We start from the raw sequence: 17,951 nt of genomic DNA, 5'->3' as shown, positions 1-17,951 counted from the left end.
TTGCATTGCAAATGCTTGTTTAGGAAGAAATTGAGAGGGTGCAGGTTGAGGAAATAATAACCGCTGCCTACTTCTGGCATTGGCACCCTCTCTATTGCTTCCTTGGTAAGGAGAGCCGTCACTGCCTTGTGGAGTAAGGATAAATGGTCTTCCATTAGCCTGCCGCAAGTGGGTAGCATGGGAGGAGGGGCAATCACGAAAGGGATGTAGTAGCCCCTTTGAACAATCTGGAGAACCCAGTGGTGTGATGTCTTCAGCCACCAGTAGTGCAGGTGATGGCGTCTCCTGCCTTCCACTGGTTTCTCATGATGGTTGGATGGCAAACTAAAGACGTTTGGAGGCTGCGGCTACTGTGGACATGGTGGTGGTGATGGACTGGCCCGACATCTAGCTACTCGATCCACAGGGTATGAGGGTACCACATCCTCGGTCACACAGAGTCTGAGAAGCTTGTGTGCCGTGGCCGATGCATGGGTAAGGATGGGGCTGGAAGCTCCTTGCATGGCAACGAAAGGAGCAAATGACGGACTATGGTGGAGAGGGGCACATAGAAAGGCCCAAGGACCTGACCGTAGTTCTGCTATCCTTGAAGCGCTCCAGCTAGGAGTCCGCTTTTTTCCCAAAGACCATGAGCAGCACCTGAGGAACTGAATCCCTCAGTGCATGGGAGTAAGGGCACAAAAGGTATGCGGTGTTCACGGACCGCCGTGCCAGGCTGGTGGAAGACATTTTTTTTTGCCTAAGGTGTCCAGACTCTTGCATTCCCTATCCAGTGGTGTGGTAGGGAATGTGCCAGGGTTTACGCAGGAAGTGGGGGCTTGGATCACTAAGCTCTCTGGGGTAGGGTGCTGCCTGAGAAAATTGTGGCCCCCTGGGGCAGGACAATGGCAGGGTGAAATTGTCCTGGTCACAGGTGCTCCTGTGCTGGGCTTGGTCCATAGGGACTTAATTTAAAGGGAGAAGCAGTTTTGAGGGGCTTACTCCCAGCAGAAGAACCTCTTTCAAGACTTTAGTATTGACCGTCACTGAGGGCAGGCTACAGTCCAAGACCTCGGCCACCCTTCGCACCAGCTTAGCAATAGAATCTCCCTCCTATGTAGTCATGGTAAGAGGAGAGACTACGCAGGGGTGTCCAGTCCACTGACTTCCACCAATGCCTCACATCAGTCCACTTTGGGGTCTAGGGGTGAGTATTCCTGAAGGTCCAGTGCCCCTTCCCAATCTTCCCCAAGTCATAGCCGTAGGAATAGGGCTCCGGTCTGGGTGGCAAGGCTCCAGTCGGCATGGGATGGCATCCAGCCGACTGCGTGTCAGGGATGAGAATGGGCATGGAGCCAGGGCGCGGGGCGTCAGCATTGGGACCAGCGTCAGAGAAGGTAGAGGTGGTATGACCGGCGCCAGTCCGGATCCATCTGTGGATCCAAGGGGCCCGACTGGCACTGGGGGAGGACCCACTGGCGGGGAACCAGTAGGGGCTCCTCATGAACCCCCGAGGTCTGAATGCGCGCCAGCGGGGATGGGCCGTGTAAATATGAAGTGCATGGCTTCATAAAATTTGTAAAGTTGGGCAGGGTTACTCCGGCTCCTGGAAACTCGTGGAGATGCGGAACAGGCCCAGGCACAGGCTAAACCGCGGAGCCAGGCCTTGAATGACAACACTTCCATGTCTCATCAGAGGACTTCGATAGACGGGTGGAGTCAAAAACCTCTTTCCACTTCTACCGCATTATGCACAGAACGATAGGATTTGCTGCTGTCATCACAGATTGGGAACAGGCTAGTTTTGAGCCAATTCACTAACAGGCCAGAGGCCTCTCCAAAGGTCGTGAGGAGTCAAATTGTCCTCTTAAGTTCTGTGCAGCTATCACCCAGGTAAAGCACCAGATCATCGGCGGGGATGTAATGTGAAACTCTGCGGAATTGTCAGCATAATGCAGTACACTCTAGGCCCTGCACACAAGGGGAAAAAGTGGAAGGGAGGACAAAAGGCACCACTGTAAGGTGACGCTCCTCCACTTTACACTGCTCAGAGATTGTCCGTCTTGTTTGAATGCACACCACAGGGCTCGTGTAGCGCAAGAAAATCCTTTCCACAAAGTGGCATTCCAGGCCCATATGACGCAATGACGGTGTGGAGAAAATCCCACTCTAGACTATCAAAAGCCTTTTCGATGTCAACAAACATGAGGCCAGCCAATTTCCGTATGGCCATGCTGTCTCTCAAAACCACCAATAGGCGCAGGCTGTTAAGCACCGTGTCGGGCTAGAGATAAATCCCAACTGGTCAGCATCGATCAGGACTGACGTGTGGAAGAAAATACTGTGCCAAGACTCCACTGAGGGGGTTATAATCAATGTTCAGCATCAGCAGCGGTCTATAAGTTGTCTCATTTGTAGCAGGTCCCCCAGGTTTGAGCAGGAGGATAATAAGGGCCTCCCGCAGGATGGTGGGGGGCAATACATGAGCCATCAGTGTCTCCCTGTATAATGCAAACAGGCACGGAGTGAACAGGTCAATGTAGGCTGTGTAGAACTCTGCCGGGAGGCCATCTCTCCCCGGAACTTTCCCATGGGCCATACAGCACACCTAGTGGGGATTTCCTCTACCAAGATGCCCCCCCTTTCACCTGTGGCTCCTCTGACGTAAGTCTGTAAAGCGGGAATCCAGCTAACCTTTCACAAATGGTCTGTGCCCATGCTGCCTCACCACGGCGTATAGTCAGGTATAATATTCAGCGATGGACCAGTTAATATCAGCCTGTGTATAGAGTCTGGCTCCCGCAGGTGTTACCAACTCTAGAGTCAGCAAACCATGCTGAGCTGGATTGGCCAACCATGCCAACAGGGGTGCCAACTTGAACTGCTCTTTCTGTGCATGAACCATATCTGCCTTGTAGTCTAAACAGCTAAGGCGCTCCACACATTCCACCACTCTTTATTTTGCCTCCAATACAGCCTGTTGTAGGTCTGGCCTCTCCAGCTGCAACCGCTCTGGATCTCGGAGGGCATGTTCATTAGTAACAATCTCCCACACAAAGGTCCGCCGCACTTCCGCCAACTCCGATATGCATTGCCACCGGAGGACGACCTTGAAGGCTTCCCATTCAGTTAGCAGTGAGGAGGCAGTAACTTCATTCTCTGCAAAAAAGCTAAAAGCCGTTTCCTTATCGCTTCACAGAACACCAGGTCATATATGCTGACAGGCTTCAGATGCCAGCTCAGGTTGCATGGATGCGTGTCACACCAATGTAGCCTTCACAGAAGGGGGTAAATCTACTATGAATGTGATAGCACCCAGCATGTCGGGCGAACATAAAAAGGTATCAAGGACGACATTAATCGAATGTCGAATGAAACTAATAGTAATGGTCCTGCAGGTGGTAATGTAGCCATGCATCCACCAGGCTCCAGTAGTGTTGCCAGATGGAGAACTTCCCAGCCAAGTGGATGGTGGAAGAATGCCCGAGCCGTGGGTGGGAGTGATTCAGCTCAATAATGTGGCTCTCCACTACCAGCACCAAGACATCTTTCCAGCGGTTTTGGTGCCGCATGGTCACAGAGGGATGATATGTAAGTGCAGCACAGGTCCCTCTAGCACCAGGTAGGGGTAAATAGACGCAATCTCCCCAGGGCCAGAGAGGAACTCTCTCTTGAGGCCAAGTCCAGTATATCACCCAAAGTGAGTCTACTGGCTGCCCCTTTTTTATTTTATTAATTTTTATTGCTAATTCAAGATGAACACTGCCTTGCTCCTACAACCCGGAGGCCGGCGGCCATCAATCAACGAGTAATCTTTGTACACAGTTTCACATCCTCTCCAGGTACAAACATCAAGTCAATTGAAAGCTATCCATAGTGTGAAAACAGCACAATCTACAGCTTATCAATATTGTATCCAAATAAAGTTATACAAATGTGAACTTGAAACCAAATAATAACCCAGTAATCCCACCCCCCTTGTCGTCTCAGAGTGCAAACACGTTCCCATCTAATATGCGGATATGGCTTACTGTGGCACGGAGAGCCCATCATCAGGTGCCTATTCTATCTCAGTGTGACTGCCCTGGCGAAGGAATGTGCCAGTCTCCGACCAACTTCTATCTCTATTCAGATTGAAGATCAACACCCCCCAAGCGTAGGCATTCCATGAATGGGGCCCATATGTCAGCCGGCCAGGACTGGCTGCCCCTTAGAGCAATAGGGGCAGGTCCAAAGCGGGCCATCACAGAGGGCAGGAAGGGTCACATCAGGCAACAGGGCAACTCACAGTGCTCTGACAATAGGTTCCAGGAGGACACAGGCAAGGATAGTGGCAAAAAAAGCCATAGGTACCCGCAAGCGTAGCAGGTCCGATACAGCATGCCAGCCAATGGTCACCCCCACATGAAAAAAAAAATGAGAGCAACCCTTTAAACAAAGGGAACTAGGTTTAAATAACCGACCAAATATCTCTTGTCCCCCTAGCGCTGGTTAATCTAATCTTATAGACTACCAACTCCTCTTACACTCCTTCATTCACACTCATACCATACTACAAGTGTTTTTTGTTGCAAAAAGTGTCTCCTCCTTTATAAAAAAATGTTTTATATTCATATGGCAATAAAATACAATCAACACCAGAAAATATTATACACAAGATCACAGGGAGTAATTCCTTTATGTTGAACAGATACTTATAAAAGTGGGTGGTCTGTAAGATTAGATTAACCAGCGCAAGGGGACAAGAGATATTTGGTAGGTCAACCAACATTAAGGCACAACAAGGACCTAGTGCCAAAGGCAGTTGGCACAATATTCCATCATCAACATCTCATTCAGTGCTCCAGGAAAGTCTCCCAAGGCAGTTCGGGGTCTCGTAGGTGACAGGATTCCAAAGGGAGGGGAGGGGCGTCTAAATGCCACGGGGACGGTGCCATGCCACACCTCCAGTGGTCTTGCACAAAACGAGTAGGGCAATTCACAGGACCCTACAGTACTCATGTCTGTCCGTGCATTGTGTCTCAAGGGGAGGGTGGCCCCCGCAGTCCTCATTCACAGGTGGTCAGTTCTGGGCGGCCCACCACAGTCCCAAGTTTCCTTATATGAAAGCCCCCTGGGGTCCTGAGCGATCAGTAAAATTAGGGGGAGGGTGGGGGTTAGTCAGCTGCTTCACACCCCACAGGTTTCCGAAGGAGTCGCCCCTCTTGGGACCGCCTCGCACCTCTTTCTTCTGTGCAGTCACCTGGCTCCACCAGCCATACTACAGCACTAGTGCTCCGTGGGGGCATTGGATGTAGGGAGCCGCTCCCTGCCGTATACAAGGGCTCCTGTTGCCCTCACCATCTCAGGGAGCGCGGGCCACTGATCTGAGGAGACCTGGCCTCGGGGCCGCCATCTTGATGCGACCTTGTGAATTGTCCGGGTTTGGGTCGTGCAGCAGGCCTGGGTACCTCACCTCAATCCCTCCAAATAGACAGGGAGTGCACAGGATTGCGCTGAGCATCAGCAGTGCCCCCTCAAAAGACAGGGGAGGCAATCTATGCCAGCATGGGGCCGCCGGGAGCTCCTGCAGGACACATCCATCGGCATCAGGCAACTCCTTCTCATCCCAAACAGTATATACAGATACACTCTACTCTCGTATGTTGATGGTTTAACAGCTTGAGTCTCCCCCTCACTCTCCTACACCAACTTCTACCTCAATTATCGTTGCAACTGCTACTTTTAGACTCATTTGTTATCAGTCATCAAGTTAAAAACATGACACGATTACATACTTATGATAAAAGGGGTTCACTCATTATTAGTTACATCTTCTTTCTGGGACGTTTATAGTGTTGCTGACTGATAAGGCAAGAGAGATGATTATTCGTAACTCCTATTATTGTAAGCCATGAGGGACATCAAGTTCAGTGGTGGCTGAAAGATCGACTCAGACTGAATATATTTAATAAAATGAACACAACCATAAGATAAACTTTCGCCATTAGTCAAGTTAGCACCAGTGGCAGAATACCTCCTTGATTGAGCAATTCTTCTAGTGAACTGATGGGTATAAAGGAACATCGTTCACTAGGTAGCTGGGTCTTCTCGCAAGGTCTGGCTCGATCAGCCTCCAAAGTCAGCGAAGGCTCAGGTGTGACGTGAGCCCAGTGTTCCGGTGCAAACTACGTTGGCTGGACCTGTAAGTGCTGGTGTGTTGCTCACAGAGCCACTGTGTATTACTTGTTTCTGCTTTGCAGCTACGACATGAAAAAATGTAAAGGGTGAGTTTAGGTTTGGCCAGGCAACTACAACTCATGTCCTTCCTTGGTAGTGCAAGCCCAGAAACAAATACTGACATCATCCAACAGAACACATGCCAGTAGGATGGACAAAGGACGGTACATTATTAATAACAATAGCGTGCCTTCACTTAAGAATTAGGTCATCTGTCCAAGCATTCACTTCTTAAAAGATGCTAAATTGGACATTTTAGAATGTTCTGCTGTTCTAACGTAATTAGAACAGCAGAATTAAACCTTATTTAGGTAAAAGTTGGAACATAATTTGTTAATTTTAAACAGCAGACTGGATCAAAATAAAAGATAACTAAACGTTAACGTGGAAACAATGTTAGCCTTAGTAAAATGTTATGTCAGAGCTAAATAATAACAATGAAAAGTGACAGGATTACCAAATTGCAGTACATGTATAAGCAATGAGGTAACGCTTTGTACGTGACAGCAACTGCTTCCAGAACAACTGCAGAGAAAAATCACCGAATAATAAGATAATATTTTAAAAACAACAATGAGCCACAGCTTGGTTCACTACAAATGCATGGACTCTTCAGTGCCAGTCCTGCTCGTGGGCCGGGCAGCTTGGGTAGAAATATGTTGAAAGAGCAGTGGGGACCAGGCTGGCAGTGACATCTCCACCCTGAAGTCCAGGAGACAGAGTGTAGGCTTTGGCATTTCATTAAGGTTGCAAAATGCTTTGGCGAACTGACTAAGTGAATCGGAAGCAAGCTCATGGATCACGCAAACCATCTCAAGAGAACTAACAGGTGAAGTGATAGACTCGCAGCTGCAAACACGCGAGGTGAAAGAGAAGGGTGTAGAGGCGATGGGACACGGATAAGGAGGATTACCACAAAAGACCAAGTAACCTGAACGCAGCAAGTTACTAAGGCACATCCTAATTCTTCCTCGACACCCTAAATGATAAACACATTACTCGTCACCACTAGCGTACAGTATCAAATTAAAGATAATTATGTGGCTAAGGTGTTAGCCACAGATACATGTATAATATAATGTGACTCATTTAGCACCAATGCACAGCTTAAGGGCTTAGAACCACCACAGTGAAAATCAAACAACCATGAGCATATAACAGCTAGTGGCGGAGGCAGCATTCCAAGGGGCTAAAGAAACACGATTTTAACGAGCACCTGCTGCGCTAACCAACACACACTGACTCACAATGGTAATGTTCTAAGCTGCACCGTGCTATAATTTGTTTAAAGTACCTGCTGTTGTATAAGCACACCTGTAAGATCATAGGCACAGGTGACTTAAGCTGAACCGCAACAAAAATGGCTATCAAGGAAGTACAAGACGCAGTGGAGTAGCATTCATGAAAGAAGGCTTTACACCCAGTGTGAACCAAAGATCCGCTCCAAAGGTTCTTCTAGGCAACACTTGTTTTGCTGCATATCATTCACTGGTGCTGGAAAATTGGGGATGAAAGCCATAGGTCTGTTAAGCACCATAACCTGAAATACATTGACAACTAGAGGTACATTTTACCACATTCCCGGTGCACCACATTGACAAACCCATACCGCAATAACTAGCAACTCACCTCTCAATGACCAGCCGCTCATGCCTAAACACACATGCTCCCAGGAAGGCCTCTCACTTGCTCCTACTAACAAACACGAATCCACCATTCTGCCGAATCTGCACTTCGCCATCAGGCCCACTGTCACCCTGCCAAAATTACAACCACTAGATCCCAGCAAGGACCCTCCAAGAAACTCACTGCCTTTCCTTAGCTTTCCAGGGTGAGAGATTAACCATCACAACAGCACACCAATCAAGGCTGGCAACATACAATCTTAAGGTATAATTGAATGCCTCAAAAACAGATAAATTGCTTCCTGAAAAATATTCTAACATCATGAAAATCGACCCACTCCTTTGTCATATGTGGATCTAAATTGCATTTCTAAATGAGATTTGTCTCACCTCACCTTATCTCACAAGGTTCACACAGCGAGGCCTAAACACAAATATTTTATTTTATTTTTATACCATAACATATTAAAATATTATAGCTCATATCATCTCTACAGTTAAGGAGAAGACAGACTACCTTATCAAGAATTATAAAATGACAGCATCGAGAGAGAGCTAATCCGCCTAAAAATGCCCACCAGCCGCTTCTTGCTGCAGCATCATGTTCAACCTCAATGTGTGCCGCAAAATACCCGTTATTAGCGAAGACCCCCTTAAACAAACATAAGATGACCACCTCATAAATATTTTCACTTTTAACTTATTAATACAACTTGCTCAACAAGGTGCCAGTCAGATCGATTAGACGAAACCGACAAATAAGCAATTACCAGTTTCTGAGAAAAACAGTTGCCAAGAGAAAAACACTATAAATGTGGGCGACCTACTGTTTTCTAAAGCGCTTAGGAAATCAGGTAAAAACATTAACCTCATAGTTCAACAATACACTGAAATGAAATGTTCTGTGTGGAAAACATGGTGGCTGAGAAATCATCGGGTAGCGCCAAGGTGCTCGAGCTCTCCTCGATGGAAGAGGTGGGATATGATTGGTCTGCCACTCAGCACTGGAAAATGAGAGATGATGGATCAACAAGGATTTAGAGTCTGCTGTATTTAAATGGTTTTAAAATATGAGGTCTTTATTATACTGTTTAATTCTTTATTAACAATGAAATGTTCTATGTAATTATGATGATCTTAACTTATTTCTTTTTATTGTATGTTTTATACTCTTTTGCCATAAGATGTCTTTTATGATGTAAAAATCGCAATAAAGACTTTAAAACCTGAGTCTGCTGTATTCCCTTTTTCCTGGATCATCCTTACTCCCTCAGCAGGGAAGATCTAAACTCAGAGGTGACTGAAGAGAAGAGCAGCAGAGCGGAGTGCCCAGGAGCAGTAGTGTGGCTGGAGACTCAGAGAAGAAGAGGAAGAGCTGGGATGGAGCAACATTACTTGTTCAGTAGTTATGTAGGGTTTGAGAAGTAGGGCTCTGTATGGTCTCTGAGAAGGAGGGCACCACTAATAAGGGAGCTGGTCTGATGCTGCAGCGAGAAAGGGGTACAACTACTCCAGATGCGGCCTGCACGGTTATTGCTTTAGGTCGGCAGTCCCTATGAGATGAAATGGGGCGTTGCTCTCCACCCTCAATAATGTTTGAGAGTAAGGGAATTCCAAATGACAACAAGGCAGCAGCTGCCAAAGCTGCTACTCCGTGATGTATCGGATATAGACCTTATATGATATGTGCTCTAAAGGAAAGAAGACTGGAATTCTAAATACCTGTGGTGCAGAAAGCGAGAACCGGTATCAATCAGACTACAGATCTGCGTGCAGCTTTTGCTGGCAGCACTCGACCTAGTATTGATACTGATAAGAGGGATCAGATTGACTTTAAAGGGGAACAGATGCTAGGACCAGAAGATGAGGTACATTTCTGCTGCGCCTTCAATGTCCCTGCAGTCTTTCTTTCACATGCACTGCAATTTCTAAATAACTAAGGGTCACACAGCATACTCGCTAGCCTGTTATCCTTATCTATTGGATGGATTCATTTATTTTCTAACAATTGAATTGTCACTGGTCTTTACGTTTTCTTTTATGCATTGGTGCATTATTGTTACTGAAGGCTAATGAACCAAACTGTGCAGTACAGTTGGGGTTGGGGGCAACTGACCTGCAAAAAGAACAAGGTTCTACCATAGCATAACTGTCTGCAAATATGATCTATGTGAAAACCAGTTACTTACCTGTATCTTCAGTTATCTAGTATTGGTATCTTTCATAGATTCACATGCCTGAATCATTCCCCGTCGCCGAGGCGGGAGTCCCACGGTAAATAAAATAGCAGTGCCAAAAGTAAATAACAGTAGTAGGCCCTAACGAAAAAGGCCTAAGGCCCAAATCTTAGTAGCCTATCTACATCATTATGCTAAAAAGACCAAAGTCTTTGTCCCAACCAACCAGCTTGCAACACTCTCTGCAGAGCTAGTTCTCCTTAGATTTTCGTTAGCACAAGTGGGAAATGAGTATCCCAAATAGAGAACGGACTCTCCGGGGAGGAGGGTGGGTGCATGTGAATCTATGAAAGATGCCAATACTGGATAACTGAAGTTACAGGTAAGTAACTTGTTTTCTTATCCAGTATTGGGGTATCTTTAATAGATTCACATGCCTGAATCAGAATAGCAAGCAGTATGCCAGGTAGGAGTCGGTTGCGGATGGTTGGAGACATGTACTGATAAAATCCCAGAAACATCATTATTAATAACCAACAAGCATAAGGCAACTGAACTTTCATAAATAAAATAGGTCAGAAATTGAAAAGAACATTTAAAGAGTAGTAAAAACATGGTTATCTAATGTCACGTACATCCATTTGTTGAAATCGAAACATGCATGCATACATATCATTGGATCATTGCATCGCATCGTCACGGTCCGGTTTGGAACTGTTCTCGGGGTTGAGGCGTTGGGGACCCAAGGTAGCCATTGACATCTTATTGACTGGGACTCTTGGTTAAATCAGCCTTCTCCCTCTTTTGCAAGGTACAAAAGTGCACATTGAAGCGCTACAGTGCTCCGCGTTCTGGACTTCCTTAGAAATGCATGCTGGGATGTTGAGTTCTGTATACATCGGACTGCAGCTATCATCAATGAAGGTGGAGCTTGTTATACTCCAACTACTTGGAGCACGGGGAGACACTCAAAAGAGGGAGGGAGGGAAACCCAAGGCAAGAAAGGCATCTGAGGAAGGCACAAAAATACGCCGAAATGCATCATGCCTAAACTGCAATAAATAAATGGTTACCTGATATCCCCGCTGTGTCCTCTGGTCTTTTCGTTGGAAGGACTTTCTCTTTGATATTTTCCACGGGCTGTGCCTAGAACGTGAACAGAGGACCCATTTCAAAAGTGGCCTGCAGCAAGTGAAGGCATTGTGGCAGAAATCACAGAGGGATTGGTAACTGGCAGGCCCACGTCGGGAGCATTACGAACAAGTGGCCGCTGCTATGTGCAGTCCGTGACTGAACGGAGACGCTGGATCATTGAATCGCATCGTCACGGTCCGGTTTGGAACTGTTCGGGGGGTTGAGGCGGTGGGGACCCGAGGTAGCCATTGACATCTTATTGACTGGGACTCTCTTGGTTAAATCAGCCTTCTCCCTCTTTTGCAAGGTACAACAGTGCGCATTGAAGCGCTACATTGCTCCGCATTCTGGACTTCCTTAGAAATGCATGCTGGGATGTTGAGTCCTGTATACATCGGACCGCAGCTGCTATCAATGAAAGCGGAGCTTGTTATACTCCAACTACTCATTCAAAAGAGGGAGGGAGGGCAACCCAAGGCAAGAAAGGCATCTGAGGAAGGCACAAAAATATGCCGAAATGCATCATGCCTAAACTGCGATGAATAAATGGTTACCTGATATCCCCGCTGTGTCCTCTGGTCTTTTCGTTGGAAGGACTTTCTCTTTGATATATATATATATCTTAAGATACATTATATCTGTATATAAATTAATGGATACCTCTGTATAAATACAAAATTAAAGAACACAGGTTACCTGAAGCTGTTCTTAAAGAAATAGGTGTCGTAAGACAGCCTGACCAACTGCTGCATCCTCTTGACTCATTGATTAAAGGCAGTAATGTCTCGTGAACGTGTGGACATTCTTCCATGTTGCAGCACGGCTGATTTTTTTCCAGCGTCACTCCTGCAAACAACGCTGTAGACGCTGCCACAGATCTTGTGGAGTGAGCCTTGACCTTTCTCAGTAGTGGTCTGTTCGGTTTGATATGGCAGAAATGGTTTGTAGAAGCTATCCACGTGGAAATTGTGGCTTTTGTGACTACTGCACCAAGCGTGGTTTGACCGTAAGCCACAAATAATTGATCAGATTTCCTGAAGGTTTTTGTCCTTTGCAGGTAGAACTTTAAACATCGTGTGATGTCCAAAGAATGTAGTGTTCTTTCCACCGGTGTAATAGGATTTGGAAAGAAAGCTCTCAACTTCACTAGTTCATTTAAATGAAACTGTGATGGTACTTTAGGTGTGAAAGATGGATTAGTTCGAAGAGTGACATAATCCTTAGAGAAATGCAGAAAAGGTTCTTTAATAGAGAATGCCTGAATTTCACTTACTCTTCTGGCAGAAGTTAAGGCTAGAAGCAGGGCGACCTTCCAAGTGAGATACTTGATGTCGGCTTTATGAATGGGTTCGAATGGAAGTTTCATCAGTTGTGAGAGAACCGTATTAAGTTCTCATTCCGGTGGAGGAGGCTTAACCGGAGGATAAGCTCGGATAAGACCTTTCATGAACTGTTTGATTCGAGAGGACGAACATAGTAAGGGAATGTTGGCAACTTTCCTGAACCTGGATAGAGCCGCAAGATGGATTTTTATTGATAAAAAAGAGAGAGCAGAGCGAGCTAGATGCAGTAGATACGGAAGAATTTTCTCTGCAGGAGCTTCTATCGGGTGTATACTGTTAAGAGTCACACCAAAAGCAAAACCTCTTCCATTTAAGACAATGAGTCTTCAATGTGCTTTGTGCTAGTGATTTTCGTAAGATGTCACAGCAATCCTGAGGAATATGAAGATCTTGAAATTCTAAGAAATCAGGAGCCATGAATGTAAGTTCAGAGATTGAGTGTCTGGGTGAAGTCCCTCGTTCCGCGACAACATTGTTGGAGTTGGAAGAATACAGATTGGACGGTCCTGAGATAGTAACATAAGTTCTTGGAAACAGTACTGGAGTGGCCACCGGGGAGCAATTAGGATGAGATGGCATCCCTCCAATTTCATCTTGCGCAACACTTGTGGTATCAACGGGATCGGGGGAAAAGCGTAAGCACAAATCCCTGACCATCGCATGGACAAGGCATTCCCTCATGACCCCTGTTGAGGGTATCTGCTGGCGTAATACTGGCATTTCTTGTTTTGCTTTGTTGTGAGCAAATCCAAAGTCGGTTTGCCCCAAGCCTGAAAAACTCTGTTCTCTTGAATGTGCTCTAATTCCCACACATGGCAGTCTGATAGCGACCTGCTGAGTTTGTCCGCTATTGTATTGTAGAGGCCTCTGACATGCTCTGCTTTGAGAGTTATGTTGTGAAGTGTTAGCCATTCCCATAACTCCTGAACTTTTTTACAACGTTGCCGACCTTGTCCCTCCTTGTTTGTTCACGTAGAACATGCTGGTGGTATTGTCGGTTCGAACTAAGACCGAAGACCCTGCAATCCTTGGAAGGAACGCTTGCAAGGATAGGAAGATTGCCCGCAGTTCCAGACTGTTGATGTGTCGTTGTCTGTACTTCGGAGACAGTTTGCCTTGGACTTGTAAATCTTGGAGATGACCTCCCGATCCCTCCATGGACGCACCCTTTGTCAGAACGAAGTCTGGAGGGTTCTGTATGAACGTGAGTCCTTGTGTCAGATTGGGTAACAGTGACCACCATTGAAGAGCATCCACCATTCGTGGATTGAGTTTGATGACATCGTCGAAGGAACCTGACGCTTGTTTCCACTGAAGATGTAGTTCCTCCTGTAAAGCTCTCATTTTCAGGCGCCCCAAGGGGATGAGATTTATGGCCGAAGAACACATTCCCAGGAGTGAAGCGAACAGAAAGTGACTTTCTTTTTGAAACCTGACGTGCCAATTTCTGGGGGCGAAGCTGTCTTTCATGAGATGAGAATGCCTTGCATTGTATTGTGTCTAGACGTGCACCCGGGAACGGCAGGATCTGCTTTGGATGTAACTGGGATTTGCTTATGTTCACAGTTAGTCCCAGGGATGCAAAGAGATTGCGACATGTTGAAATGGCATTTGTTACATTGAGCTTAGAAGGACCTTTGACTAACCAATCGTTCAAGTACGGGAAGACCTGGATTCCCCAAGAACGCAACGTCGACACCACTGTGGCCAGGCACTTTGTAAACATCCTTAGAGCCTATTTGAGTCCAAACGGGAACATTTTGAACTGATAATGGGCGCCTGCCACAGTGAATCGGAGATACTTTCGAAGTTTCGGATGAATCGGGATGTGGAAGTGTGTGTCTTCCATGTCTAAGGAAACCATAAAATCTCCCTCGTTCAGGCAGCTCAATCTACGACAGGGTGACCATACGAAACCCCTGTTTTTTGATGAACCTGTTGAGGTTGCGAGGGTCCTGAATTGGTCGCCATTCCCCCGATTTCTTTTTGATGAGGCAAAAACGGGAGTAGAAAGCTGTCCATTTCTGAAGAACCGGGACCTTTACTACAGCGTTCTTGAGAAACATTGAATAAGCTTCCTTAAACAATAAGTGAAGACGAGGGGGAGGGGGTCCCTTAGGCGGAGTTGTTGGTGGCTTGGTGACAAATTCTACGGTGTGCCCATGCTTTACAAGGTCTAGCACCCAGCGGTCGGAGGTAATTTTTTGCCACTGATCTAGGGAAAAAGAAATGTTCGCACCCACAGGGAGGGAAGGAAATGTGATTGGCGCCCGGCTGAACTCACTTGTTTCTATGAGAGTCTCGCCCTTGATTGTTGGAGCGTTTTCGGCCTTCTTGGCGAGAGAAACCAACCGTATTAGATTGGCGGTACGATGATTGATAAGATTGCCGATATTGAGGCTGATATTGTCTGCTCTGTTGCTGGCAACCTCCTCTAGAGGAATAGCCACGACCTCTAGCACCACTGAATGTTCCCCGTTTGGACTGTTGGGAACCCAAAGATCTTGCAGTATCAGTATCGGTCTTGATTGCTTGGAGGGTCTCATCAATATGTTGGCCAAACAAAGATTCGCCATCGTAGGCCATGTCTAATATTTTGGTTTGGACTTCTGGTCTGAAGGTGGTAGCCTTTAACCAATCTTGGCGCCTGAGAACTGCAGCACCAGCCAATTGCCTGAAATTTGTGTTGACTATATCCAGAGCACAGTCGATGGTTTCTGAGGCTGCGCACTCTCCTTCCAACAAGATCTTTCTGGCCTCCTGTTGTTTGTCCTCTGGGATAAGGTCAATCAGACCAGCCATGTCCGACCACATTTGGCGATCATAACGCCCTATGATCGCTAAAGAATTCGCTGACCTGATGGCGGCGGCAGCCATGGTTGAGAACTTTTTACCAATGAGGTCGAGACGACGTCCCTCTTTGTCCGGCCGTGTAGTGATGGGTGTGGCCGGATTTTTAGACCTTTGTTGGGCGGCCTGTGAAATGACTGAATCCGGCCTGGGGTGACCAATGAGCAAGGATGGGCTGTCAATCAGAGCACAATATTTTTTATCAATCCGTGGAAGCACTGCAGGCAGGGATGCAGGATTCTTCATAATCTTGATGCCCTCAGTCCATATGTAATCTATTATTGGAATTGCCCTGGTAACTTTCCTAGCCTCCTCTTTGAAATCGTGGAGGAAACAATCAGTTTGTTCCACAGTCACTGGAAGCTGAAACCTAGTAGCAGCACGCTGCATGAGGTTATGAAATCCACCTATATCTTCTAGAGGTGACTCTGATGGTTGTGGAGTTGGTGGAGATGGCTTGGGGATAATATATGAATCCCATGGATCCAAGTGAGGATTCTCTGGCAGCTCACCTTCTTCAACTTCTTCATCCGAAGAAGTGTCCGGAGTTCGAGCAGGCTGTACAGGCTGGGGCTGTTGAGGAGGTTCTGTAACTGGAGACATTGGTGCCAGGGCCTCCGGCTGAGGTATAGGATCTGGAACTACCACAGGCTGAGGTGGTGGAATGACTTGCTGCGGTGGAAAGCGCTGCCTATAATCAGCTAGCATGGCCTGTAAGTCCTGAATGAGGGTAGGAGGCAGATGGCTGGACTCTGAAATCCAAGAATGCCTCTGGTATCCTGTGTGGTGAGGAACAACAATGTCCTCCTGGTAGTAGTGTTCCGTGTAGTCTTCATCTTCCTCGTCTTCTTGACATTTAATGTTCAGTTCTGAAGGATGACAAGCTATTCCAAAAGCTCCTTCATCGTCATCATAGTCATCATCCTCCTCTTGGGCCTATGTGTCGAGGAGGTGAGATGGAGTAAGTGGTGAGATATACGAACAGTCTTGTCTCTGGAAAGATTTAAGCTGGAAGCCTTTAGAAGAAATAGGCGTTGAGAAAGTTTGCACCGCCACTACAGACTTCGAAGTGGGTTCCACTCCTGTAGATGGTATGGTCGTTGATGAGGGCAAAGAAGATAGATTCACCGCCAATGGACTCTTCATTTTAGCCGTCGTCGACGGGATCATCGTCGACGAGGCAGACGTCGACGGAAGCATCGTCGACGGACTCGACGTCGACGGAACTATCGTCAACGGAGTCGACAGGACTATTGTCGACTGACTTGACTTCTTCGTCGACGGGGCACTCGTAGACGGCACAGTAGATGTCTTCATCGACGACGGAAGCTTTGTCGATGGTAACTATGTCGACAAGTGTTTAGACGGCTTTGTCGATGAGGCGTTCGTCGACGGATCATCGACGATGTTTTTCTTAGACACTATGGAAATCCTCGTCGGCCGAATAGGAGAGGTAGGTTTGTCGCAGTCGACGAAGGAGCTGAAGATGTGACAGAGATAGTCGACATAGGTAAATCTGAAGAGACAGAACAGCTTTTACTCACGGTTTTGGTAAATTGCTTTTTAAAGTCCTTGAGAGCTGAAGTTTCTTGAGAAGGACCAGAAGTGGAGTGTGAGGATTTGAGATGTTTTCTCCCCTCACTTGATGAACTGTCCTAAGATCTTGCTCTCTTGCTGGAGGTTGAAGCTCTATCATCCTCTTCAGTTGAAGAAGATTTGAGCCACAACAGGACTCTAGCCTCCCTATCCCTTAGAGTTTTAGTAGAGGAGGTTCGGCATATCTTACAATCTTTAGCCTCATGCTTAGCGTAGAGGCAATAGATACAGTCCTTATGTTGATCATCAACATGGACTCTCTTTTTGGTGCATTTTCTGCAAGGTTTGAACAAGGCCTTCTTGTCAGACATCCTGAAGGAAAAACTGAGTAGCACTCGGGGAGACTCCCTTCCACACGACGTGCGGTGAAAATCTGAGGAGAACTGGCTCTGCAGAGAGTGTTCTAGAGGGTGCTGCTAGCTGATTGGTTGGAACAAAGACTTCGGTCTTTTTAGCATAATGATGTAGATAGGCTAAGATTTGGGCCTCAGGCCTTTTTCCTTAGGGCCTCAGGCCTTTTTCCTTAGGGCCTACTACTGTTATTTACTTTGGGCACTGCTATTTTATTTATGGTGGGACTCCCGCCTCGGCGACGGGGAATGATTCAGGCATGTGAATCTATGAAAGATACCCCAATACTGGATAACTTCATCCCTTGGTGCTATATCCTGCACCCACTTCTATCAAATGACATCAGTAGCTGATCGTCTACTTTCGAATCACACCGCAGTCCAGCAGATCCTTTCACCAGGTAAACCCATGGTGCTCCCTCTCGTGAATCCCAAGTTACTGCCGATCACCTAATTAAAAACATTCAATGACTTGAAGATTTTCCAAAGGAAACCTGAGAGGGGTAGTAAGCGCTATATAAATGCAATTACAATACAATACAATTTCTCACACATAAAAAAAAAGAATATAGAAAGTTTAATACTGTTTACATACCCATCCCAGTGGTTAATCTTCTTGTTTACAAGGTGATCTATCAATGGCCGTGTGTACTCTGGGAAGCCAGCAACATAAACGCT

The 17,951-nt window shown here is 46.6% G+C and overlaps 1 protein-coding gene across 3 annotated transcripts in view; it reads right to left on the bottom strand.

Moving 5' to 3' along the window:
- The window catches only part of TBCD (tubulin folding cofactor D), a 2,218,561-nt gene that overhangs the window by 910,557 nt on the left and 1,290,053 nt on the right, over positions 1-17,951 (bottom strand). For all 3 annotated transcript variants that reach the window (XM_086930600.1, XM_086930601.1, XM_086930602.1), the window contains one exon: positions 17,869-17,949. In XM_086930600.1, coding sequence (XP_086786726.1) covers positions 17,869-17,949 — 81 coding nt within the window. The remainder of the gene's footprint in view (positions 1-17,868; positions 17,950-17,951) is intronic.

This window comes from Lissotriton vulgaris, chromosome 7, assembly GCF_964263255.1.
Source record: "Lissotriton vulgaris chromosome 7, aLisVul1.2, whole genome shotgun sequence".
NCBI lineage: Eukaryota > Metazoa > Chordata > Amphibia > Caudata > Salamandridae > Lissotriton > Lissotriton vulgaris.
The sequence above is the reverse complement of the archived record's forward strand: the minus strand, read 5'-3'. Positions and strand labels throughout refer to the sequence as shown.